This window comes from Rhineura floridana, chromosome 1 (assembly GCF_030035675.1).
Source record: "Rhineura floridana isolate rRhiFlo1 chromosome 1, rRhiFlo1.hap2, whole genome shotgun sequence".
Lineage (NCBI taxonomy): Eukaryota > Metazoa > Chordata > Lepidosauria > Squamata > Rhineuridae > Rhineura > Rhineura floridana.
The window spans coordinates 216,414,972-216,440,417 of NC_084480.1; the positions used below are offsets into that span (position 1 = coordinate 216,414,972).

Genomic DNA, 25,446 nt, shown 5'->3' on the forward strand with positions numbered 1-25,446 from the left:
CATTCTTGCCTTCAGACGCTAGATGGCGCAATAACCCACGTGATGGCATGCTACCTGGTGAAAATAATTCTGTGCTTTCTTCACCAGGAGCCAGGTAATGAGACATTGGAAGCTGTATTATACTGGGTCAGACTACTTGTCCATCTAGCTTAGTATTATTGAGTACTATAACTGACAGCAGCTCTCTATAATCTCAAGATGATCACCTGGTACTGATCCTTTGAACTAAAGATGCTAAGTAAGAGCATCTGGGACCTTCTGCATACAAAATATACACTACTTCTGAGCTATGATCCGTAAACATATTGTCTGTCTACTCTCGTGTTCGACTCCATTCAAATGCTAGTAAGGTTGTTACTAGACAGAAATGTAATTATGTAGCCCTAGTGAATATAGTCATTTATTACTTATTCAGCTGCAGTTGGGCTTAGGACCTGGAGATGCAGAGATACAATCTTGTTGAAAATTTTAAGAGATAGCATGCTCTGCTTGTGCTCATTCTACCCAATTTATTCATCTTATTTCCATCCCCACCTTTTACTCTAAAGAGCACAAAGTGGTATACATAGCTCCCTCTACCTTTTATCCTCCCAATAACCCTGTGAGCTAGGTTATACCAGCCTTCACTAACCTGGTGCCCTCCAGATCTTGTTAGACTATAACTCTCACCAGCCCCAGCCAGAAGAGCATGATGGGAGTCCAATGACAACTGCAGGAAACCAGGTTGGTGAAGGCTGGGTTAGATTGAGATATGGTGACTGGCCCAGATCATCCAGTGAGTGTCCTGGCTGCATGAGAATATGAATCCCAAGCCTGACACTCTAACCACTAGACCACACTAGCTCTAAACAATGAGATACAAAAGAGACAACTTACCTGCTCCAAGCATGCCAATATTAAAACCATGCCTCTGGAGCCAGTATGGTGTAGTGGCTGGAGTGCTGAACTTGGACCAGGGAGACCCACATTCAAATCCTTGCTCTGCCACTGAACTTACAGGTTCTGAGTTCACCGTAGGAAAGTTGTGATAGAAAATGTAAAATAAATATTGGACTATGCAATCGTCTGAATGAAGGATTTTCAATATATGTATACAAGCAATGGGAAGAAGAAGCTGCATAAGTAATCTATTCTTTGTTATTTTTGATTCTCTAAAATAAATAATTTAATAAAAGTTTGAAAGCCAGTGTGGTGTAGTGGTTAAGGTGTTGGACTACGACCTCAGAGACCAGGGTTCGAATCCCCACACAGCCATGAAGCTCACTGGGTGACCTTGGGTCAGTCACTGCCTCTCAGCCTCAGAGGAAGGCAGTGGTAAACCACCTCAGAATACCGCTTACCATGAAAACCCTCTTCATAGGGTTGCCACAATTTGGAATCAACTTGAAGGCAATCCATTTCCATTTTCCAATAGAAGTTTAGTCAAATAAAAAAGCCTGGCCAAGATTCTTTAGTATAATACTTTCTTGAAAAAGAGCTTTATGTATAGATTTGTAAGTGAAGCCTAGGAAGCTATTCTTCATAGATCATTTATTTTGGGAACTTGGAATGTCCCAGATCTCTGGTTGTGTCAGTAAGAGAAGGAACCAGTGTTCTCAACTGAAAGATTAGCATGTGGGCACTTTGGTGCTCTAAGAGCCAAAAACAACTTCAAAGTAAATCCTGTCCCAACACTCTTTAAGAATCTGCCTCCCAATGCCTCTACCACATAGACCTTCTTGCTAGCAAAACAGCTTCTGTTGACCTTGCTGCCAACTGAGTTGTATCCAGCATAGCATCTGCCACAAAAGCTGCAGCCCATAAAATTTTTAGCAGTCTTTTGCATTCTGTCAGCATCCTGACATGGATTTTTCAAGAGTTTGTCAATCCAAGAAGAGATACTCTATTGAAGACAGAGGCTGCAAGTGCTGAATGTGTGGAAAGGGCTGAAGCCTTGCATGCATGATGTAAAACAAAATTAATTGTTCAGTTGGTAGCATCTTTAGGCTGTGCCTCCCTCTTGAGACCATGCCGGAATAGGGGAACACGGGATAGATGCATTATATCCATCCCATGTTCCGGGTCTGCTCAGAACCAGACGAAAACTGGGGGACACAAGGTTCCTACCGACCTTCGACTGCTGTTATGTAATGCCAGGTCTGTGGCTCAGAAAACCTCACTCATTCATGATATGATCTTGGATGGGCGGGCAGACCTGGCATGCATTACGGAAACTTGGTTGGACGAAGCCTCTGCTCCCATTCTTGAGGCCATGTGTCCACCAGGTTTCCGTTATGCACAGCAGCCGAGGGTAGGAAGGCGGGGAGGGGGCGTGGCAGTCATCTACCGAGAGTCCTTGGTTTTTGCCAGACCTCCTCTCCATAGGACTCAATTTGTTGATTGTATGTACTGGAGGTTGGGCCCGAAGGGCAGTTTAGGGATCCTGCTGGTGTACCGCCCACCCCGCTGCACAGCAGACTCCCTGGCCGAGGTGCTGGAGGTGGTCTCGGCTGTACGGGCATTGTCCCCAGAATTGTTAGTGCTGGGTGACTTTAACGTGCATGCCGAGGCCACTCTCACTGGAACCCCTCGGGATTTCCTGGAAACCATGGCTTCCTGGGAACTGCACCTTAGTAATACTGGGCCCACCCATGTAGCCGGTCATGCTCTCGACCTTGTGTTTGTCCTGGGAGAGGAGAGAAGTGGTCTGAAGTTGGGAGTGGTTCATTCCACCCCTGTGTCATGGTCAGATCACTACCTGGTAAACATGGACTTCTCGATGCCATGCCCCCTCCGCAGGGGTGAAGGACCTATTAGAATGGTCCGCCCCAGGCGCCTGATGGATCCAGAAGGATTCCTGACTGCGCTAGGGGAATTGGAACCTGCTGAAGGTCGCCCGGTCGAAACCCTGGTGAAGGAGTGGAATGATGGGATCACCAGGGCATTAGACCGGGTGGCTCCGAAACGTCCTCTCCCCATGAATAGAACTCAACTAGCACCATGGTATACACCGCGGTTGCGTAGTTTGAGACAGGAGGTGAGACGACTAGAACGCCGGTGGCGGAAATCTCGCTCCGAAGATGTCCGGACACAGGTTAGAGCAGCAGTAGCTGCCTACCAAGTGGCAATAAAGGCAGGAAAGAAGGCTTTCTTTGCTGCCTCTATTGCGTCTGCGGAGTGCTGTCCCAGGAGGCTGTTCCAGGTGGTCCGAAGCCTGGTTGGTCCAGTTGCTCAGGAACCCTTGGAACAGTCAAAGGCCTCCTGTAATATATTAGCAAAGCACTTCGCTGACAAAATCGAACACTTACGGAGCTCGATCCCGTGCGCCGTGGATACAGTGGATGAACCAGAGTTGGCCAGTTGCATGCCGGTAAGTTGGGATCGGTTTCAGCTTCTCCCTTCTGAGGATGTGGACAAGGTGCTTTCATCTGTGAAGCCTACCACTTGTCTAACTGATCCTTGCCCATCGTGGCTCCTTATGAGCTGCAGAGAGAAATTGGGCGAGGGGATCAAGGCGGTGGTAAACGCTTCCTTGAAAGAGGGTGTGATGCCATCAGCCTTCAAGGAGGCAATTGTAAAGCCCATCCTGAAGAAGCCCTCCTTGGATCCCCAAGTTTTCAATAACTTCCGCCCAATTTCGAACCTACCATTTTTGGGCAAGGTCATTGAGCGAGTGGTGGCCAACCAGTTGTCAACACACTTGGATGAAACGGATTACTTGGATCCATACCAATCGGGTTTCAGGACTGGTCACGGAACTGAAACAGCCTTGGTCGCTCTGGTAGATGATTTGAGGAGGGCATTAGATAGGGGAGAATTCACCTTTCTTGTCCTCCTCGATCTCTCAGCGGCTTTTGATACTGTCGACCACAGTATCCTTTTACATCGCCTGGAGGGATTGGGAATTGGAGGCACTGTATTACAGTGGTTCCGTTCCTTTCTCTCCGATAGGTACCAACAAGTAGCATTGGGGGAGGAGGTTTCAGACCCTTGGCCTCTCAATTGTGGTGTGCCACAGGGCTCTATCCTCTCTCCCATGCTATTTAATATTTATATGAAGCCGCTGGGGACAATCATCAGGAGATTTGGGCTGCAGTGTCACCAATATGCAGATGACATTCAGCTCTATCTTTCATTTAAATCTTCACCAGAGTTGGCTGTGGAGACCTTGTCCAAGTGCCTGGAATCCGTGAGTGGATGGATGGGAAGGAACAAGCTGAAGCTGAACCCCAATAAGACCGAGGTGCTACTTGTGGGGGACAAAAGAAGGTTGGGAGATGTTGACTTGAAGTTCAATGGGGTGAGTTTACCCCTGAAGGACCAGGTCTGCAGCCTTGGGGTTGTACTTGACTCCAGGCTGTCCATGAAGGCTCAGATTTCGGCAGTGAGCTGGGCAGCCTGGTATCAACTACACCTCATACAAAGGCTGCAACCCTACCTTCCTGCTCATCAGCTCCCCCTGGTAGTACATGCCCTGGTCACCTCTCGTTTGGACTACTGTAATGCGCTCTATATGGGGTTACCCTTGAAAACGGTCCGGAAATTACAACTGATACAAAATGCGGCGCCTCGACTACTTACGAATAGTCGCCGCCGGGATCACATCACACCAGTGTTGTTCGATCTACACTGGCTTCCAGTTGTTTTCCGGGCCCAATTCAAGGTGTTGGTATTAACCTTTAAATCCCTATACGGTCTCGGCCCAGTTTATCTTACGGAGCGCCTTCAACGCCACCAATTATGCCGCCCGACAAGATCAGCCATTCAAGGCCTTCTCTCAATCCCGCCGACAAAAACAGCTAGATTGGCGGGTACAAGAGAGAGGGCATTCTCAGTGGCGGCCCCCACTCTCTGGAACTCCCTCCCACAAGATCTCCGGCACGCCTCTTCCCTAAATGTATTCCGTAAAGCCTTAAAGACCTGGCTCTTTCAACAGGCCTTTGGGATCTCCGGGGAGGGTTAATTACTGTGACTGAAATGCCTCCTACCCTGTTTTAATATTGTTGCTGCTGTATTGTTCTCATACTGTTTTTTATTGTATTATTGTATTTTATCTCATTGTGTCTTAACTGTTTTGTACGTCGCCTAGAGTGGCCTTTGGCCAGATAGGCGACACAGAAATTAAATTTATTATTATTATTATTATTGAGAAAGAGAACACATAATACCACTGGACTGACCACACAATGCCACTAGACCATCTATGGCTGGAAAACAAAGCTGGTCTATGAATGCTGGTTCTAAAGAGATAAAACTCATTGGCATATGACACTGAGTGGTTAGTCTGGAGAAGTGCATCCCATTCTAACTTTGTAACCTAAAGGGTGCTAGTAGGAATTACTTTTGAAGTTGTTTTTTATACTTGCAGTACACCAAAGGGCCCATATGCTAACCTTCATGAACATGGGAGAAATAGTCTTTGCTAGCAGATTAAAACATTGCACAGTTTTGGACTGAATGTTACTTTACCCATTAATGAATATACAGTAGGGCCTCACTTACGGGCACTTCGCATTCCGGAGTTCTGCTAATGCGGCGGCAGGAAATTCCCCCTTTTAAAGCTGATTTTACAGCATTTTGCAACATTTTCGCGTCATTTTTGCGCAATGGCCCCATTATAGTCTATGGGTTCCGCTTTACGGCGATTTCCGCTTTATGGCGGGGGCTTGGTCCCTAACCCGCCGTATAAGCGGGGCCCTACTGTACTAGGAATTTGAAAACAGTAAAACAGAGGAAAATACCCTTTATATCACCGACCTTTTCTTTTAAGAATGACTTTTACTGACCCAATTAAAACTAAACACAATAAAAACCTTACCACAGGCATCTTTATTTCTGCGAGGTGAATCCCTAGGTAAAGTACCATAACATGATACATCTTGATAACTGAAGGAACAATCTAATACATCTGGATGACCTTCTGACCAATCCTAAAGTGACAAACAACCCAGAAAAAAACAAAGAAAATATTAATTTGCAAGCTAAAAATCAGAAGAGTTCAGTTTCTTTCAGAATAGTCTATGTTTTCTCTCTCTCTCATGTACATCTGTTATTATGAAACCTTTTCTGATTTCTTTTGTGCAGCTCAATCTTGTGCATTTTTACTCAGAAATAAACTCTATCGTGTGTCTAGGAGTGCAGCCTTATTTTGTCAAAATAGATTACAAAAATACTCTGTAATCTCTATTATTTCACAGTGAAATAAGTAATGGGGAATTCTATATATCCACACATATATAAACATAGATATTAAGAAGGCACATTTCTTTATAATCATAAGGAGTTAAATATTGAACTTCAGGCCTATAGGGGCCCTGAGATTCATTCTTATAGGAAAAACCTGAATCTTAATATTTAACTCAGAACCTGTTGCCATTGGCAACAGGTCATACTGACTGCCTGTTTTCTTGGCAAACCAACTGGTATTTGACTAGGCTGGAGATTAATTACTTATTGTTCGGAATCAAGGAGCGGGAGAAAGTAGCGATTAATGAAAATTGCTGAAGTTTAATTCCTATGTATAGCAATAATGCCATCTAGAGAGGAAAAGTCCTATAGCACAATTAAATGTTTTAATGAAGGGAAATAGAAAGATTTTATAATAATTTTAAAACAAAGTTAAGAAAAAGGGTACATCTGGGGTGGTCTGCTTGTCTGTCTATATATCTAAGAGGCTAGAACAAATACTAGTTAACCACTTCTTTCCTTCTGTTTGTGTGATTTCAGAATGAGCTCAAGTGTTTTAAATATAATTCCCTCTCTTGAGCTATGTATTTCATAAGCAAGGGAATGGGATTTCTGAGGAAGTATAAGGACATAAGAACCCCTATGGCAAAGGAATAGAACTGGGGGTGCTCATACATTCCCAAACACCCTGAATTAAGTTCCCAAACTTAACTCAAGGGAACTTGTCCAAATTTCTCCAGTACCTGAGTCAGCCTGACCCATCTGAAAACAATGGAATGTACTGAGTATGCCTGAAAGCACATTCACAATAAGTAACTGTTCCAACTAGAACCAAAATTCATTAGTCTTGAAGAGACAGTAGGACAATGGTAACATTTATGATATGGACAGAATCTTGGAATCACCACAGGAGTTAGCTAATGCTTTCTGATTGGTTTGGAATGATGTTATGTGGGCAAGCACTCATAAGTTGGTGAACTATTGTCACATGTTGTAAGTGTACTCTATAAAAAAGCCTTGCACACAGTGCCTCAGTGCCGTCTCTCTTGGATGTTACTGGGAGGCTGACCCTGCATATGCTTGTTTTTTTTAATAAAGGCCTACCTTTTTGCTCCAAGCCTGTCTCTTGAATTTTATTCAAGGACCCCCAGCAAAAGACCCCAATGGAGAAGAAAATTTCTCCTACATAAGGAAATTCCTGGATTTAATTGACTGATTTTACACTAACTACCCTGAGAAATTGATTGTGCCCTCTCTCCTCTGCCACTCAAGAGAAATAACTGAAAAACATTTCATATAGAATGACAAATAACCCTTGCTGAATTACAGAAATTTACCTTGATTTTTTCCGGTCAGTAACATTGGGTGGTATTAATTGCCAGACCTACTCACAGTAGACCCAGTGAAGTTAATGTAACTATCAATTTCAACGGGTCTACTCTGAGTAGGAATTAGTTACATACAACCCACCATATTACATTCCAGATTCCTGTTCTAAGTAACTTATTATTTTCAAAATTAATACATTACTAAAGACAAAGGTTAAGCTTTTCTTGTATCAAATAGGAAAAGGCAATTCTACTCAACTGCATTTTCAAACACCTTACAAGACTAGAGGTTTCACCACACTTGTTCACTTTTCTGAATTTCCATACCTTATCTTCATCACAGCCAGAAAGATCTAAACGACTGCAGGATACCTAAAACACAACAATGAATAGATATGAGCCAAATTGAATGCTATCAGCCTGCTAAAGCAGTTGGTTTGGCTCCACAAGGGAACTGCAGTCTCCTTACCCACTACTAAGCCTAGATTGCATTTGTAAACTCAGAGTATGAGAGGCTAGCAAGCATGGCATCAGAACTTCATAGCCTTAATCTCCATCTATTGTTTATCCTCAATTGATATTCCACAGTTTCCTTTGACAACTTATTCTACAGACTAATCTCATTATTCCAGGGTCGAAAATGGTATACATTTGTCTACAACCTTCACATTTTTTAGTAATATAAGAATTTGCCACCCTTAAAGAGCATCTTACGTTGTGGACGTTCGGTGTGCTGACACTCCTCTGTATGTGTCGAGTCTTAGTAGAAAGAGCCTCTTTGACTGTGACTGCCTGTGTTAAAACAGAATGAGTAAACTGAAATTCATTGTTCCAGTTATAGATCTGGACCATTAAAGCACATTTCAGAAAGTATATAAAAAGGTACATTTATTTCTACAGAGGACTCATTTTTATTTTAATTAGGTTTGATGCTTCTGAAGACAGAATAAGAATGCAGTATTACATCAAAACTGCATCCCAAAAGCAAGTTCACATCAACCATGCCTGCCAACAACCTAATACTACAGGGAAAGAAAATGAAAATAAGAGACATCCCTTGTGGCCACTTTTTGACAACTAACCTAAGGAGCTTTTTTCTACTCACCTGTCTTAATCGTTCAAGACTCAAAATGTTTTCCACCTGCAACACTCCACGAGTATACGTCTCAATATAAGTTTCACCATCAGATGTACCTTCATTTTCATTCTTGGCTGCCATCAGAGCCAAAGTCTCCCGATCTTCAATTTCTTCTGTGGCCTAAAATTTAAGTTGTATCTGTTTTAAAACTGGGACACAAATGGAACGCAATATTATGCAGTTTTTCCAGATACAGAGACCACTTCAAAATACTTTAAAAAGTAGTTTGAGAAAGCAGTTTACAGGATTCTCCTCTATTTTGATCTTCCCATTTATTCTAATGTCTAGATAAAAGTATAGTAGAAATTACCTTTGGTATATTTGATACAATTTCATAGGTCACACCAGAAGCATACCACATATTCTTCAGGGATATTCTTCGTTTGAGACTTTGGGTAAAACTCTAAAAAACAAAAAATATTTTTAAGAATACAGTATTCACATGATGAATAATGTGACCAAGTAAGCAAGCTAATAAACATACTAGGAAAAACTATTTTTGAAATTTGCATTCAATCCTAAAATTGCAATCTATGGCTCAGATAAATTTTCAGTGTACACCTCTTAAATAAACATGTTTTTACCAACATCCTCTTATCAAGATTATTAGCTGCCAGTTAGTTTCTGGGCTCAATTTAAAGTGGTGTTTTTGACCTATAAAGCCTTATGTGGCTCAAAAACCCCAATACCTTAGCGACTGTCTTTCCTCACATGAACCTACCTGGACCCTGCATATGTCATCTGAAGCCCTTCTTTATATGTCTCCTCCAAGGGAATGTGGAGGATGGCAATTCAAGATAGGGGCTTTTCAGTGATGGCTCCCCAACTGTGAAATGCTGCCCAAGAGATGTCTTGGAACGGGTGGTCGCCGGCCAGCTCCAGGCGCTTTTGGATGAAACCGATTGTCTGGATCCGTTTCAATCCGGTTTTAGGCCCGGTTTTGGCACCGAAACAGCCTTGGTCACCCTGTATGATGACCTTTGTCGGGAGAGGGACAGGGGGAGTGTGACTCTGTTGATTCTCCTTGATCTCTCAGCGGCGTTTGATACCATCGACCATGGTATCCTTCTGGGGAGGTTCGCGGAGTTGGGAGTTGGGGGCACTGCTTGGCAGTGGCTCCGCTCCTACTTAGCGGATCGTCGCCAGAAGGTAGTGCTTGGGGAACACTGCTCGACACCCTGGACTCTCCATTGTGGAGTCCCTCAGGGGTCGGTCTTGTCCCCCATGCTTTTTAACATCTACATGCAGCCTCTGGGTGCGGTCATCAGTAGTTTTGGAGTGCGTTGCCATCAGTACGCTGATGACACGCAACTCTACTTCTCCTTTTCACCTTCTTCAGGTGAGGCTGTTGATGTGCTGAACCGTTGCCTGACCGCGATAATGGACTGGATGAGAGCTAATAAACTGAAACTCAATCCAGACAAGACTGAGACACTGTTGGTGAGCTCTTTACCTGCCCAGATGGTGGATGTTCAGCCTGTTCTAGATGGGGTTACACTCCCCTTGAAGGAACAGGGACTCCGGAGCCATGGGAAGAATGTCCCCAATGAACTTACAGACAGAGGTTTGGCATTCCTTCTCTCTCTCTTGTCTGATTCCTCTGTCACCCCAGTCTTTATGTTTGGGTTTTGTTTTACCTTAAAAGGGTGAGGCCAAGAGGGAGGAGGAGGGTGGTTTGAGGAGGAAAGCAAGAGGGCAAGGGCCCCCCTGACAGCCTTTGCCCCCAGACACCTGGAGCCAGTCATGACAGCAGATAAAAAGAGTCACCTAACATCTGTCTGACATAGAAGCAAACAGTAGTTCTAAAATTACTGCCTTATATTCAGCGGGAAGGTTTAAAAGAAATAAGTATATTAAAATGGCCTATAGATCTAAGGGAGGGTGTTGTCTAAAACTGTCAAAGTTACAAAGGGAAGATGACTATAGAAAAATTATCCCACAGAGACTGGCCACAGGCTCAATAAGACACCTCACATTAGCAGAACACAGGACTACTAGATAAACACCTCCTGTACCATGTTAAGAAGACAGACATTAGACCTGAGCTTGACAAATAATTACTACTGTCAAATCTTATGGCGTGTAAATACAAAGTGGGAAGAAAGGGTCAAAATTAATTGTTTAAAAGCAACACTGATATCTGTCAAATGAAGTACAAAATTGACTTTGACTCTTTTATACAGAATTTGATAGGTTAGAGATGACTGTAAAAGAACACTGCATAGACATGCTTCCTGGTTTTATTAAGTTTATCATTTCTATTTTGATCCCAACAGTTAAGATAAAAAATAGATGCAGCCAAAGCAAGATACTCTAAGCTGATTGCATTACCTGTTTATTGTAAATATTTGCAGCAATCCTTTTACGTAACACCAGTTCCATTGCAGCAGGATGGCTGAGTTGCACTGTAATTTTCACAATCAAGTAGATTCTCTCATTTTGAGGTGTTATTCTATTCAAGTGCACTGAATCATGCACAGAAGAGTCCCATGCAGCAGTGGCTGAAACCTAAGGGCACAATTTGGTAGGATACTAAAAAAGAAACTGACCTAAATTTGTTTAAATGTTTGCCCTAACCTTTTAATATTTCTGAAATATTAGATGGACATATCACAGGGCACTGAGGACATCATAGGCCATGAAATACAGTTACATTCACAATCAATTCCTTTGGAACAACTAAAAATACATTGATTAAAGAACACAGACTGATGGCTATGCATATATTAAGGCATTTTTATCATTAGCAACAGCATAGAAATAAATGCATTTACCATTTTCTTTGGAAAAGGAAAGAATAGAATATTATGTTAATTAAGAGGATCTCTAGCTATACATATCTATAGGAAGGAATTCCTTCACAGAAATTTTGAGAAACTGGACTTTATTTATACAGTTCTAGAATCAATACAGAACCAGAGAATTAGCACCTATGAACATTGTGACAGTGATACACTTAAGTCAGTAAGGAAAGGGACCTTTGGTCTTACCGTGCAATTGCCTTCTACATGCATGTAAAGATGATCTCAGGTGGGTAATGAGCTCCACCTAGCGGCTGAAGGCAGAAAGACGCTGATCGGTTTTTCTAGGAGGCCTCTGGTCTTCCCATGACCCTATTGCTCAGTTATCCAATGATAAGCCGAAAATCTCCTATGCTACTCAATGTCCTTTAAAACAAAGTCTGCCATGTACTCTCTGCTGAGAACATAAATACATATAAAGACGAATATCATCATCAGACAACATTAGGGAGAGGCCTTAGATCATCTTTACATGCACATAGAAGGCCATTTCACAGTAAGACCAAAGGTCCCTTCTCCCGTGCATGTAACACTGATCTCAGGTGGGACATACCCAAGCTGACCCATGTAGGGTGGGAATCAAAGACCAAACTGTCTGTCAAGATGGAAGAACATGGACCATTGGTCTCACCTGAAGGGTGATTTTCATATGAGTACGGCCCTCACTGCGGGTTATAGCTCCACCTATCGTGCGAAGGCAAGAATGTCTTTGAAGTCAAGACTAGGGGCATCAGGCCCCTCCCACTCTCCAGTTCATTCACAGCGAGTCTATAAAGAAAAATCTAAAAATACAAGAACAGGGCCAACAGGCCTGCCAGCAGGAAAATAGCATGCATAATAACATGACTCTAACATAGCGATATAACAGAACTAGAAGTCTTGACTTCACTAGTAACTTTAAATACAATAGCGTAACAGTAATATATAACAGCTTAGTAAAATATCTATACATCCTCCAACTGGGAGGGTCGTGAGGGCCGTACTCATATGAAAATCACCCTTCAGGTGAGACCAATGGTCCATTTTCCATATGAGTCCGGCCCTCACTGCAGGATGTACCAAAGCAGCCCATAATAGGGAGGGGCCACCCACATACTAATCGTCATTAAGAACCTGTTGCAACACTCATCTGCCAAAAGAGGCATCGGCAGAGGCATAACGATCTATTTTATAACGCCTTATAAACGAGTGTGGGGTAGACCAAACAGCAGCCCTGCAAATATCAGCAACAGGAGCATTAGTAGCAAAAGCAGCCGAAGTGGCAGCTGACCTAGTAGAATGAGCTGTTATACTAGCTGGAACTGGCAGCTTAAAGGACTCATATGCTAAGGTAATACATGCCCTTAACCAACGGGATAAGGTAGAATTGGTTACTTTATGCCCCATAGACCTTGGATGAAAGGATACAAACAGAGACTCCGTTCGTCGAATCTCCTGTGTCCTAGACAGGTAGGTCTTGAGAGCCCTCCGAACATCCAACGAATGCCAAGCCTTCTCTAGAGGATGAGTGGGGTTCGGGCAAAACGAAGGGAGTACAATGTCCTGATTGCAATGAAAGACTGAATTGACCTTGGGATGGAAGGAAGGATCAGTTTTCAACACAACAGAGTCCTTGTGGAAGACACAGAGATGACAGGCAGAAGACAATGCGCCCAGTTCCGAAACCCGTCTGGCAGAAGTGATGGCGATCAGGAACAAGACATTGAAGGACAGTAGACGTAGAGGCACAGTCCTAATGGGTTCAAACGGAGGGCGTTGTAAAGCTTGGAGGACCTTGGACAGACTCCATGAGGGAAAACGGTGAACTACGGCCGGTGAACGTAAAGCAATGCCTCTGAGGAAGCGTTTAATGAACGGATGTGAGGAAATAGGGGCACCAGTGGAGGACACTGAGAGAATGGACGACAGAGTGGACGCATGTCGACGTAAAGTGTTGGGTCTGAGTCCCATCATAAAGCCGCTATGGAGATATTGTAGCACCTGATGCATAGTGGCCTGGGATGGATCGCAGTGTTGAGACTGGCACCACCTGGAGAAGGCCACCCAAGTATGTTGATAAATACGGGTGGTAGATGGTCGTCTCGAGGCTAAGATAATATCAATAACAGCGTCAGACAGGCCCGCCAACCTCAAATGTCCCCGTTCAAACGCTACGCTGTTAGGTTGAGCCAAGTGGGATCCTGATGCCATACTGGACCCTGGGATAGAAGATCTAGCCTGACTGGAAGTGTCCAAGGATCCATCACCGACATTGCAAGAAGATCCGAGAACCACGGTCAGCGTGGCCAATATGGTGCTATCAGAACCAACTGTGCCCTCTCGCTCCGCGCCTTCCGCAGCGTTTTGGCTAACAGCGGTATCGGAGGGAAGGCATACAAAAGACCGTCTGGCCACGGTATGGACAGAGCATCCACTGCTTCCACTGCTGTGTCTAGGTATCTGGCAAAGTACCTGGGAAGCTGGTAATTGCAACTGGACGCAAACAGGTCGATCGAGAAGAGGCCGAACCGACGCTGGAGACGCTGGAATATGGTCGGATGCAGTTTCCATTCTCCCGGAATGACCTGTTGTCTGCTGAGCCAGTCTGCTATCACATTCCAAATCCCTCTGAGATGCTCTGCTTTTAGGGATTGTAGATGTTGTTCTGCCCAGACGAAGATAAGGGAAGCTAGGTCCTGCAGAGGACGGGACCTGGTACCCCCCTGTCTGTTCAAATGTGATTTTACACACGTGTTGTCCGTTCAGATGAGGACATGGTCCAAAGGGAACAGAGACTGAAAATGAATTAGAGCTAAGTGGACCGCCTTGAGCTCCAGCCAATTGATGTTCTGAGTCTGCTCTGCTGTGGACCAAACTCCCTGAACGTACTGGGAGTTGCAGTGTGCTCCCCAGCCGATGAGACTGGCATCCGTGGTGACAACAGTCCTGCGAGGTTCTCTGAATGGAGTGCCTCTGGAAAGATGTTGGACCCTCGTCCACCATCGGAATGAAAGACACAGTATGGGGCTCAGAGGAACTGTGTGATGACTGGAGTTGGCAATGTCCTGTTGAAAAGGCAACAAAGCCCACTGAAGGTGGTGAGAGTGGGCTCGAGCCCATGGCACAATATGGATGGTAGAGATGAACATTCCGAGCGCCCTGGCTAGAAGCATGACGTCTGCGGTTGTTTGTTGCATCAAGGAGCCCGCGATGTTTATGATGGCATTTATGCGATCTGGAGATAGAAACACCATCGCCTGCAGGGTGTCCAACATCGCCCCTAGATGTAGTAGGCATTGGGTCGGTTGAAGATGGCTTTTGTCGAAGTTGACAAGCCAGCCGTAGGCCTGTAAAACATTGAGGGTGAGCGTTAAATGACGATGAGCCAGCTCCTCAGAGCTCGCCCGTATTAAAATATCATCCAGATATGGGTAGAGATGGACCCCTTGAATCCGGAGGTAAGCCACTAAGGTGAGAAGTACTTTGGTAAACACTCGCGGAGCAGAGGAGAGGCCGAATGGCATCGCTCTATATTGAAAATGCTGGGGGCCAAAAGCAAACCGAAGGAACTTTCTGTGGGCTATGCAAATAGGGACATGGAGATACGCTTCCTTTAGGTTGATAGAAACCAGGAAGTCTCCTTCTTGCAGGCTTTCAGTAATGGAGTGGAGGGATTCCATTTTGAACCTGCGGTATGTTACAAAACGGTTGACGAACTTGAGGTCCAATACCACCCTCCATGACAAATCTCATTTGGGCACAGCAAATAGGAGGGAGTACACCCCTTCCGACCTCTCTGTTGTAGGGACTGGCTCTATCGCAGCTATGTCCAACAGGTGATGTATGGCTGTTTGCATGATGCTGTGCCTGGCCGGCGCCCTGGGACAAGGGGACAGATGGAATTTGTCTGGTGGAGTCGCCCAAAACTCTATTGCATAGCCAGAACAAAAAAGGTCCCTGATCCAGGCGACCTTAGTCAGACGGAGCCACTGGTCTCCAAACATAAGTAGTCTGCCGCCAACAGGAAGTGCATTAGAACTGTTTGCGCTGGCGAGACCCTCCCCTATATGAGGACGATGAGGTACCTCTGCGCCCTTGGTACTGACCTCTGCCCTGGAAACGTCGGTTCCAGGTTCCCCTGAAGGAATTGGAGTCATAGGATCGGAAGTCGTAGCCTCGTCCTCCTGGCCGCGTTCCTCGAAAGGGCTGATTAGTGCGGAAGGGGGGAAATTGCCTGAAAGGCCTATGATCGGTGTTTTTGACAGTGGCCAAACCGGTTTGTGAGCGTCTTTGGGATCAACCAGCACTGCCTTTAGAGCTTCCTCGCCGAAGAGCAAAGATCCAGCGTAAGGAGCTCTAGAAAGATGCACTCTGGCTGTAGAGTCAGCTTGCCAGTGGCGAAGCCAGAGGGTCCGTCAAGCAACTATTTGAGCCGTCATGGCTCGTGCCTCCAGTTGAGTGGCATCCAAAGTGGCATCAGCCACAAACGCCGCTGTCTTGCGCAACTTTATCAGTGACCTTCTGAGAGAGACAGGATCAGGTTTAGGGTCCTCTAGAAGATCGTCCAGCCACATCATTGCTGCTCTGAAGAAGACGGAAGCTGATGCGGAGGCACGCATGGAGAAGGCAGTGGCTTCATGATTTTTGCGGAGAGCGAAGTCTAATCTTCGTTCAGTAACATCCTTTAGTTGGGATTCTCCTTTTCTAGGCAAAAGAGATCGTGAAACTAGGCTAGCGATTGGGTCGTCTATGCCGGGGACGGCTAGCTTGGTGGCAAAGTCAGGAGCTAGGGAGTACAGTTTGTCAGCCAGGTTCTTGAAGCGGCGAGTTTGGAATGGATGAGACCATTCTTCGGTGGCCAGTTTGGCAATGGGATCTGGCACCGGGATGTAGTGCTCGGTTGGTGCAGGGGATTTGAGGACCCTGGCCGCTTTAGTAGCTGGAGTGGAAGTTGTCGGAGGCGCAGCTTGGAGACCAAGAATGTTAACTACCCTGCGCGCTAGAGGCTGATAATCGGAGGCACTGAACAAGCGATATGATGTATGCTCATCATGTTCCGAATAGTCACTCCAGTCGTCTCCTTCAGGGTGATCAGCAAAGGTTGACTCCTCCCCATACGAGGCTTCATCAATACATCTGCCTCTAGCTACGTCAAAAGGATTTGGGGAGCAGGAAGGATTTGCCTCATGACACACACGTTGATCCACCGTGCGTTGAGGTACGGCGGGGACTTGTGGTGGTGACTGCATTTGAGTGAAATATGATAGCATGCCCTGAAGTTGCGAAAGGAACTCATGGGACAGTCGCAGCCCCGTTGAGGCAGATGGTTGTGCCTGAGAAGGTGGCTCAGTGGGCTGTGACGGAGGATAAGCCCTGGGCGGCAATGTGGGAGGAGGCTGGCTAAGTGGTGGCTGAGTAGGAAAGCCAGGAAAGTCCTCCTCATCAGAAGAAGCAGCGGGGGAATGAAATATATCCGTCAGCTGTTCCTGGACTGCTGTGGTGTGGGTCGGAACAGAAGCATAGCGTGGACGCTTGGGTTTGCTGTAGCTGGAAAGATGTTTAGTCTTAGCCAGTGCTTTGGTATGCTTAGTCTTAGTTGCCTTAGATGGTTGTGGCTTGGCTGTCTGAGACATGTCTGGCTGTTCCGCCATCTTATATTTACTATGGGTGCAGTACACGGCCACAGCGGGGGCAGAATGTAGAGACCCGAACAGGCGCAGTACACGACCACAGAGGGCGTAGAATGCACTGGCAGATGTCTAGGTACACGGCCACAGAGGGGGCAGAATGTACGATGGTAACAGCGTCAAAATAATGCAGACTATACTTCAGGCTTGGTACACGGCCACAGAGGGGGCAGAATGTACGATGGTAATAGCGTCAGAATAATGCAGACTATATTTCAGGCTTGGTACACGGCCACAGAGGAGGCAGAATGTACAGTGTAGATCGCCCTGGTACACGGCCACAGAGGGGGCAGAATGTACAGTTCAACTAAGTTGTGTTTAGTACAGTAGCAACTGGCTGTGACACGGCCACAAGGGGGCAGAATGTCCAGTTCAAAAAGCGTGCTGCCGTATGAGCCGCCTGCACAGCCACGAGTGATTCCTCCTCTTTGCAGTTCAAATAGGTTGGAGCACAGTCACAGCCTTGATGGAGCCATTGACGTTCAATAGCTGCCGAGAGCCAGTTGTTGCAATAGGCAGTAGTAGAAGTCAGGTGAGAGAGGAACTCTTGTAGAGCTAAGTAGTCCTATCTATAACTCACATACAAGAAAAGCTTTCTCAAGGTAAAAAATCCCCCTTTATGTAGTGCAGGAAAGTCTAAACAAAAAGGGCGGGAAAAGAACAGGACAAACAAAATGGCGCCCGTAATGGAGCGGGAAAAGTAACACTCAAAATGGCAGAGGAGTAATGGCGGACACTGAGAGGCGACAACGAAACTGACAGAAAAACTGTCTAGCACAGTCTCATGAGCTTGCGATAGCCGGTGGCTGAAAGGCGAAATCGCGGCTCGTTAATGAGGCACCGTAGCAGCTAAGGAGCGGTAGAGGAAGCCGCCGCCGCCGCCGACTACAGAGACTATCGCGGCGAGAACTTAAAGCCACAAGTCTGGAGGCGACAGCCGGGGCTTGAAAAATCTCCCAGGTGAGAGTCGCAGCCGCAAGCTCCCGGAGTGAATTTAAAGGGACGTCCGCGAGGCAAAAAGCCGCAGCAGAGCTCAGGAAGGCAGCGAAACAAACGGCCTCGTAGGGGAAAAGTGACTCCTGAAGGCACTAAAACAAACAAGGGGTAAAGCAGAGAGCTGCAGCCGCAAGCTCCCGCTAAAAATATAGAGAACCGCAGCCGCGGTCTCTCTAAGATCTAAGGCTAAAAGCCGGGGAAAGAAACGGCCCAGGCAAGGGATAAGCCCCCCCAAGGGAATTCCCCAGAAATTTCACACAAACAGTGTTAAATACAAGACAGAGGGAAGGGAAGCACTTGGATACACACAAACGACAAAACCTTCACACCCTGTCAGACAAAAACACAAACACCAAAGACTTAGCTAAATGCTACGCTATTGAAATCTCAATCTTGTTCATATGAAGGCAAGAATGAACTGGAGAGTGGGAGGGGCCTGACGCCCCTAGTCTTGACTTCAAAGACATTCTTGCCTTCGCACAATAGGTGGAGCTATAACCCGCAGTGAGGGCCGGACTCATATGGAAAATGTTGTAACACTCTTCTTTTAAATGCCACCTCAGCCAAGGCATACAAAATCAGTCTTGTAATGTTTAATGAACATATTCACATTAGCCCACATAGCCACTCTGCAGACCTCAGTTAGAGGAGCGTTAAGTGAAAACATGGCTGTGGTTGCAGCAGCCCTAGTGGAGTGAGCCACAATCCATGCTGGTGGCAATAGGTTCAAAGAAGTATACGCCAATGCTATGCATGCTTTAAGCCATCACACTAGTGTGGAAGAGGAGACTCTTTTCCTCAAAGAGGCTGGATGGAAAGATACAAATAGTGAGTCTGATTTACAGGAGGACTTCATCCTAGAAATATATACTTTCAGGGCCCTCTGAACATCCAGGGAGTGCCATGCTTTTTCAGTAGGGTGAACTGGGGACGAATAAAAGGAGGGTAAAATAAGCTCCTGCTGACAGTGAAAGGAAGACAGAACCTTAGGATGAAAAGAAGGCACAGTCTGCGGGACCACCCTGTCCACAAGTGCAGAAGTGTTTATCCACAGAGAGGGCTCTGAGCTTGGATACCCTGAGGACTGAAGTGACAGCGACCAGAAACAAGACTTTGAAAGGTAGTAAGCAGAGACAAATATATTTTAGGCACTTTGTGCAGGTCCTGGGTAGGGAATAGATGTTGAATCGGAGGCGCTGTAATTGTGGCTCCTCGTAGAAAGCGCTTTAAGAATGGATGCAAACCTATTGTTTTGTCCGAAAGTGACAGCACTGTAGATAAAGCTGAAGCCTGTTGTCAGAGTGCATTAGGCCACAACCCCATAGATAAGCCACCTTGTAAAAATGCCAAAACCTCTTGTATGACCTCTTGGTGTGGATGTTCTGTTTTGAGCATCATGCTAAGAAAACTTTTCAGGTACCCTCAGACAGTCAGATTGTAGATGGGCATCTAGATGCCATTGTGGTACCAAAGACTGCCATAGACAAACCTGATTTGATCAATCATCTCTGTTCAATATCCAGGTATGAAGGTTCAGCCACTCCAGATCCAGATGATATAGATAGCCCTGAGACAGCAAGTCCTCCCTGAACAGGAGACAACAAGGTGGAGTCTGTGTTAGAGTGGAGATCTCTGAGAACCACGGTCTGCAAGGCCAGTATGGCGCTACCAACAGAACTCTTGCTCCCTCTTCTCGGACCCTTCGAAGCACTCTGGGTAGAAGCAGGAACAACAGGAAGGCGTACAACAGGCTTGGTGGCCATCAGGAGATAAGTGCGTCTGTAGCCTCTGCTATGGGCTCAACGTACCTGGAGAAGAATCTGTCTACTTGACGATTGTGGTGGTCGCAACCAGGTCTACAGCAACATTTCCGAAATAGGATACCAATCTTCTGAAAACTTTTGGATTTAGTCTCCATTCTCCATTGAGCACCCACTTCCGACTCAGCTAATCTGCTTGTATGTTCTCCACATTCCATACACGTTCTGCCACCGGATACTCTAGATGATCCTTGGCCCAGTTGAAGAGGAGTGACGTCTCCTCCTGGAGAGCTCTGGATCTTGTGCTCCCTTACTGATTGACATTTGCCTTGGCAGTCATGTTGTCGGTCCTTATCAGGACCGCCCTTAGTACCATGATCGTTCTAAAGTGCTGCAATGCCAGTTGTATCACACACAGCTCCAGAAGGTTGATTGAAAGAGGTTTGCTCCAGAGACCACGACCCTTGAGTCATATGACCCTCGTACATTGCCCCCCAACCAGATAGCTGGTGTCTGTAGTTATTATTGTTTGAGGAGGATCCCGAAATGAGACCCCCTGCCGAACATTGGGTTCTTGTATCCACCACAGTAGGGACCTGCAGACTTGTTGGCTCAGAAACACCCTCAGGTGCAGGTGGGAAGCAATGCTGGACTGGAAAGGTAAAAGTGCCCATTGAAGTTGACGAGAATGATGTCTCACCCATGGGGTTATCTGTATTGTTGGAACCATAAGACCTAACACCATCAGGAGCATTAGATCCACCGAGGTCTCCTTCAAAAGAGCAGCAGCTGTTTGTTGAATTTTGTTGATCCTCTTGCATGCAAATGACAAGGTTCCTTGAACAGTGTTCAGCTCTACTCCCAAGTGCTGTATTGATTTGCTTGGACAAATGTGACTCTTAACCTGGTTGATTAAGAAGCCATAATCCTTGAAACACACTAGCATCACGTGGACATTTTCTCATGCTTTGGTCAGAGTGGGGGAATATATTAGTAGATCATCCAGGTAAGGATAGACATGCACCACCACCCCCAAAGTCTGAGATGTGCCACCAATATTTTGGTGAATGCTCTGCGGGCCGATGAGAAACTGAAGGGCATTGTTCTGTACTAGAAGTACTGATTGTTGATTGCAAACCACAGGAAGTGTCTGTGGGGCCTGAATACGGGCATGTGAAAGTAAGTCTTCTTGAGGTCTACTGAAGTGAGATATTCCCCTTTGTGAAGTGCCTCCTTGATGGACATCAGTCTCCATCCTGAATTTACAGTACCTGATGCATTCATTTAAGAATTTCAGATTCAATACCCATCTTTCTTGGGGACTGTAAAGAAAATTAAATAGATGACCTGGAATCTCTCCTTGGGAGGAACAGGCTCTATTGCTGCAGTGATGAGAAGATGATGTATGGCTTCCTAAACCCTGAGCTTCCTGTCTGGGGAAGACGACAGGGGAGATGGAATAAAGAATGGAGGAGGGAAAGAAATGAGCTCCAGCTGGAGCCCCAGCCTCAAAGTCTGAAGAACCCAGAGATCTGATGTGATGAATTACCATCTGTGGAAGACGTCCTCCCACTGCCAGTTGGGGAACATCAGAATTGCTACTTGCCTCCTCTTGGGTGGTTGAGCCAAATTAACTAGGGACTTGCTGATGACCCCTATTGTTTATGCGCTGGTGGTACCAGAAGGGTCATAATGCTCGAGCCTCTCTACCCCTATCGTAGGATCTGGAACCATGAAAGGACTGAGTGTGAAAATACAGATGAGGCGCTCTGTGAGAAAAGCATTTCTCTTCCTTCTTCTTGGATGTAGGCATTACCTTTCTTTTGTCCCTGAACTCTACCTTCACCTTGTCCAACGCTGCATCTCCACAGAGTTTGCCTCCTACGTAGGACTCCAACGCCAAATTATTATGGGCTGTTCCGTCCACTTCCCAATGCCGACACTATAGGGAATGCCTAGTGAAGACTCCTGCTTTAAGTGCTCTTGCCACAAACTGCATGGCTTCCATAGATGCATCCATCATAAAGGCTACAGCCCTTGACACCTTGAGAAGAGATTTTCTAGTCCGATCTTGATCCTGTTGAGGGATGTCTAACAGTTCCTCCAACCACGGTAATGAAGCTCCAGTGAGTATCGATGCAGTTGCTGCCACCCTCAGAAGGCACTGGCTGCATGGACTCACCTAAGCCCAATGCCCATCTTCCATTCCAGGAGATCTTTCAACTAGGGATCCACATCTTTCGGATTCAAAGATGGGTTTGGGAGGCCCCTGATGGGGGCATCCACTAGGGGAAGTTGAAGGTGATCCATCCACAGTTGTTCTAGAACATAATGCTTCTAGCCACAAGCTTCTTATTTTGTAACGGAGTGTTGAATTCAAAGTTGAGAATGTTAGATAATAAGATGGGCAGCTTCACTGCTCTAGATTTGGGCTGATGGTCTGGGCACATGGTGGCGACCCTGCAGGAAGAAGGAGGTTGAGAGTCAACCTTGTCCTTCAGGTCCATAGTCTCCATAGTCTTGCAAAGCAGCATAAGGAAGTGCGAGTCTTGAAACAGGTGGTTGGAGGTTACTTCTGATTCGGAAGTGCCACTCTGTTCTCCTTCATCCAAGACCAGTAAATCTTGCTCTTGGTTATCCTGTATGCCCTGTTTGGTCTCCCTAGGTTGGACATTGTGTAGTTTTGCTACCAACTCCCGGTGAATATCATGAGGGCCCAGGGAGGGGGTGTTGCTGCAGTTGCAACTCCTCCTACTGTAGCATTAGACTAGGATGATCCCCATCCATGGTGGTGCAGCCTCTGTGAGGTTGGTGGAAACTGCTGAGGTATTGCTAGCTGAGACACTATTTGCTTCACTCTAGAAGCTAGTTCCCTAGAGAAGTCTCCTCATAGCAGCTTTCTTAGTTGTTGGAGTGTATGTGCAAACATTGGAGGAAGGGGTGTGGGCTGATATAATAAACTTTAATTTATAGGCCGCCTATCTGGCCAATGGCCACTCTAGGCGGCATACAATAAAGCACGATAAAATACATGGTAAAATATGATACAAGAAAAACAATATAACCAGTACAGCACAATGCAAAATTACAATATTTAGTAGAGTTGTCAGTAATACAATTCTGAAGCTAGTTCACACCTTAGAAGTCTCAAGTTCATAAAGGCCTGATGGAAAAGCCAAGTCTTCAGGCCTCGGCGAAATATATATATGGAAGGGGCATGTCGAAGATCTATTGGGAGGGAGTTCCAAATCGTGGGGGCCGCCACAGAGAAGGCCCTCTCCCGAGTCCTCACCAACCCAATCACTTTAGTTGACGGGACTGAGAGGAGGCCCTGAGTGGCAGATCTTGTAGGGCGGCACAATTTATGATGTTGGAGGCGCTCCATCAGGTATACTGGGCCGAAACCGTACAGGGATTTATAGGTTAATACCAGCACCTTGAATTGAGCCCGGAAAATAACTGGAAGCCAGTGTAGATTGTACAGCACTGGGGTAATATGATCATAACGGCGGGTGTTCGTAAGTAGACGAGCCGCCGTATTTTGTACCAGCTGTAATTTCTGGACTGTTTTCAAGGGCAACCCCACGTAGAGCGCATTGCAGTAGTCTAAACGAGAGGTGACCAGAGCGTGTACTACGAGTGGGAGCTGGTGGACAGGAAGGTAGGGTTGCAGTCTTCGTATGAGACGCAATTGAACCCAAGCTGCCCGGCACACCGATGAAACCTGAGCCTCCATGGACAGCTTGGAATCAAGGATCACCCCGAGGCTGCGGACCTGGTCCTTCAGGGGCAATTTTACCCCATTATATACCAGGTCGATGTTTCCCAACCCCCCCTTGTCTCCCACGAGCAGTACCTCAGTTTTATCAGGATTCAGCTTTAGCCTGTTTCTTCCCATCCATCCACTCACGGATTCCAGACACTTGGACATGGTCTCCACAGCCGACTCTGGTGAGGACTTAAATGAGAGGTAGAGCTGAGTGTCATCCGCATATTGGTGGCACTGCAGCCCAAATCTCCTGATGATAGCACCCAGCGGTTTTACATAGATGTTAAATAGCATGGGAGAAAGGATAGAGCCCTGTGGCACACCGCAATTGAGGGGCCAAGGGTCTGAAACCTCATCTCCCAATGCCACCTGCTGGTGCCTATTGGAGAGAAAGGAACGGAACCAGTTTAATACTGTGCCTCCTATTCGTAATCCCTCCAGACGATCCAGCAAGATACCGTGGTCGACGGTATCAAAAGCCGCTGAGAGATCTAGGAGGACAAGAAAGGTGGATTCTCCCCTATCTAATGCCCTCCTCATATCATCCACCAGAGCGACCAAGGCTGTTTCAGTTCCATGTCCAGTTCTGAAACCCGATTGGTATGGATCTAAATAATCCGTTTCATCCAAGTGCGCTGACAGCTGATTGGCCACCACTCGCTCAATGACCTTGCCCAAGAATGGTAGATTTGAAATTGGGCGGAAGTTGTTTAAATCTTGGGGATCCAAGGAGGGCTTTTTCAAAATGGGCTTTATAATTGCCTCCTTGAGGGCTAATGGCAATACACCCTCATTCAAGGATGCATTTACCACCGCCTTGATCCCTTCGCCCAATTTCTCTTTACAGCTCATCAAGAGCCATGACGGGCATGGATCAAGGAGACAGGTGGTAGGTTTCACAGTTGACAGCACCTTGTCCACATCCTCAGAAGGAAGAGGCCAAAACCAATCCCATTGGATCACATTATGACTGGTCAACTCTGGTCCACTATCTGCATTCACGGTATGCGAAATCGAGCTTCTTAGATGTTCGATTTTATCAGCAAAATGCTTTGCTAAATTGTCACAGGAGGCCTTTGAGTATTCCAAGGGTTCCTGAACAACTGGACCGACCAGGCTTCGGACCACTTGGAACAACCTCCTGGGACAGCATTCTGCTGATGCAATAGAGGCAGCAAAGTAATCTTTCTTTGTTGCCTTTATTGCCACATGATAGGCAGCTACTGCTGCTCTAACTTGTGTCCGGGCATCTTCGGAGCGGGCGCTCTAGTCGTCTCACCTCCTGTCTCAGAGCACACAACCGTGGTGCATACCATGGTGCTGTCTGGGATCTTCCTAGGGGGAGAGGACGTTTCGGGGCCACACGGTCTAATGTCCTGGTGATCTTTGTATTCCAGTCCATCACCAGGGTTTCGACTGAGTGACCTTCAGCAGGTTCCGATTCCCCTAGCGCAATCAGGAATCCTTCTGGATCCATCAGACGCCTGGGGCGGACCATTCTAATAGGTCCTGTGCCTTTGCAGAGGGTGTGTGGCATCGAGAAGTCTACGTTTACCAGATGGTGATCTGACCATGACACAGGGGTAGAGGTAATAGTCCCTAACTTCAGAGCACTTTTCTCCTCCCCCAAGACAAATACAAGGTCGAGAGCATGACCGGCTACATGGGTGGGCTCAGTATTACTAAGGTGCAGTTCCCAGGAAGTCATGGTTTCCAGGAAATCCCGAGGGGCTCCATTGAGAGTGGTCTTGGCGTGCACGTTGAAGTCACCCACCACCAACAATTCTGGGGACATCATACGAACACCCGAGACCACCTCTAGC

The 25,446-nt window shown here is 46.2% G+C and overlaps 1 protein-coding gene across 11 annotated transcripts in view; it reads right to left on the bottom strand.

Moving 5' to 3' along the window:
* KIF13A (kinesin family member 13A) overlaps positions 1-25,446 on the bottom strand; it is a 186,102-nt gene that overhangs the window by 41,949 nt on the left and 118,707 nt on the right. For 9 of the 11 annotated variants that reach the window (XM_061592869.1, XM_061592858.1, XM_061592899.1 and 6 more), the window contains 7 exons: positions 10,963-11,139; positions 8,942-9,034; positions 8,599-8,751; positions 8,208-8,285; positions 7,821-7,865; positions 5,798-5,909; positions 877-1,002 (listed from right to left, as the gene is read on the bottom strand). In XM_061592869.1, coding sequence (XP_061448853.1) covers positions 877-1,002; positions 5,798-5,909; positions 7,821-7,865; positions 8,208-8,285; positions 8,599-8,751; positions 8,942-9,034; positions 10,963-11,139 — 784 coding nt within the window. The remainder of the gene's footprint in view (positions 1-876; positions 1,003-5,797; positions 5,910-7,820; positions 7,866-8,207; positions 8,286-8,598; positions 8,752-8,941; positions 9,035-10,962; positions 11,140-25,446) is intronic. The other 2 variants (XM_061592906.1, XM_061592915.1) reach the window with 1 other exon arrangement.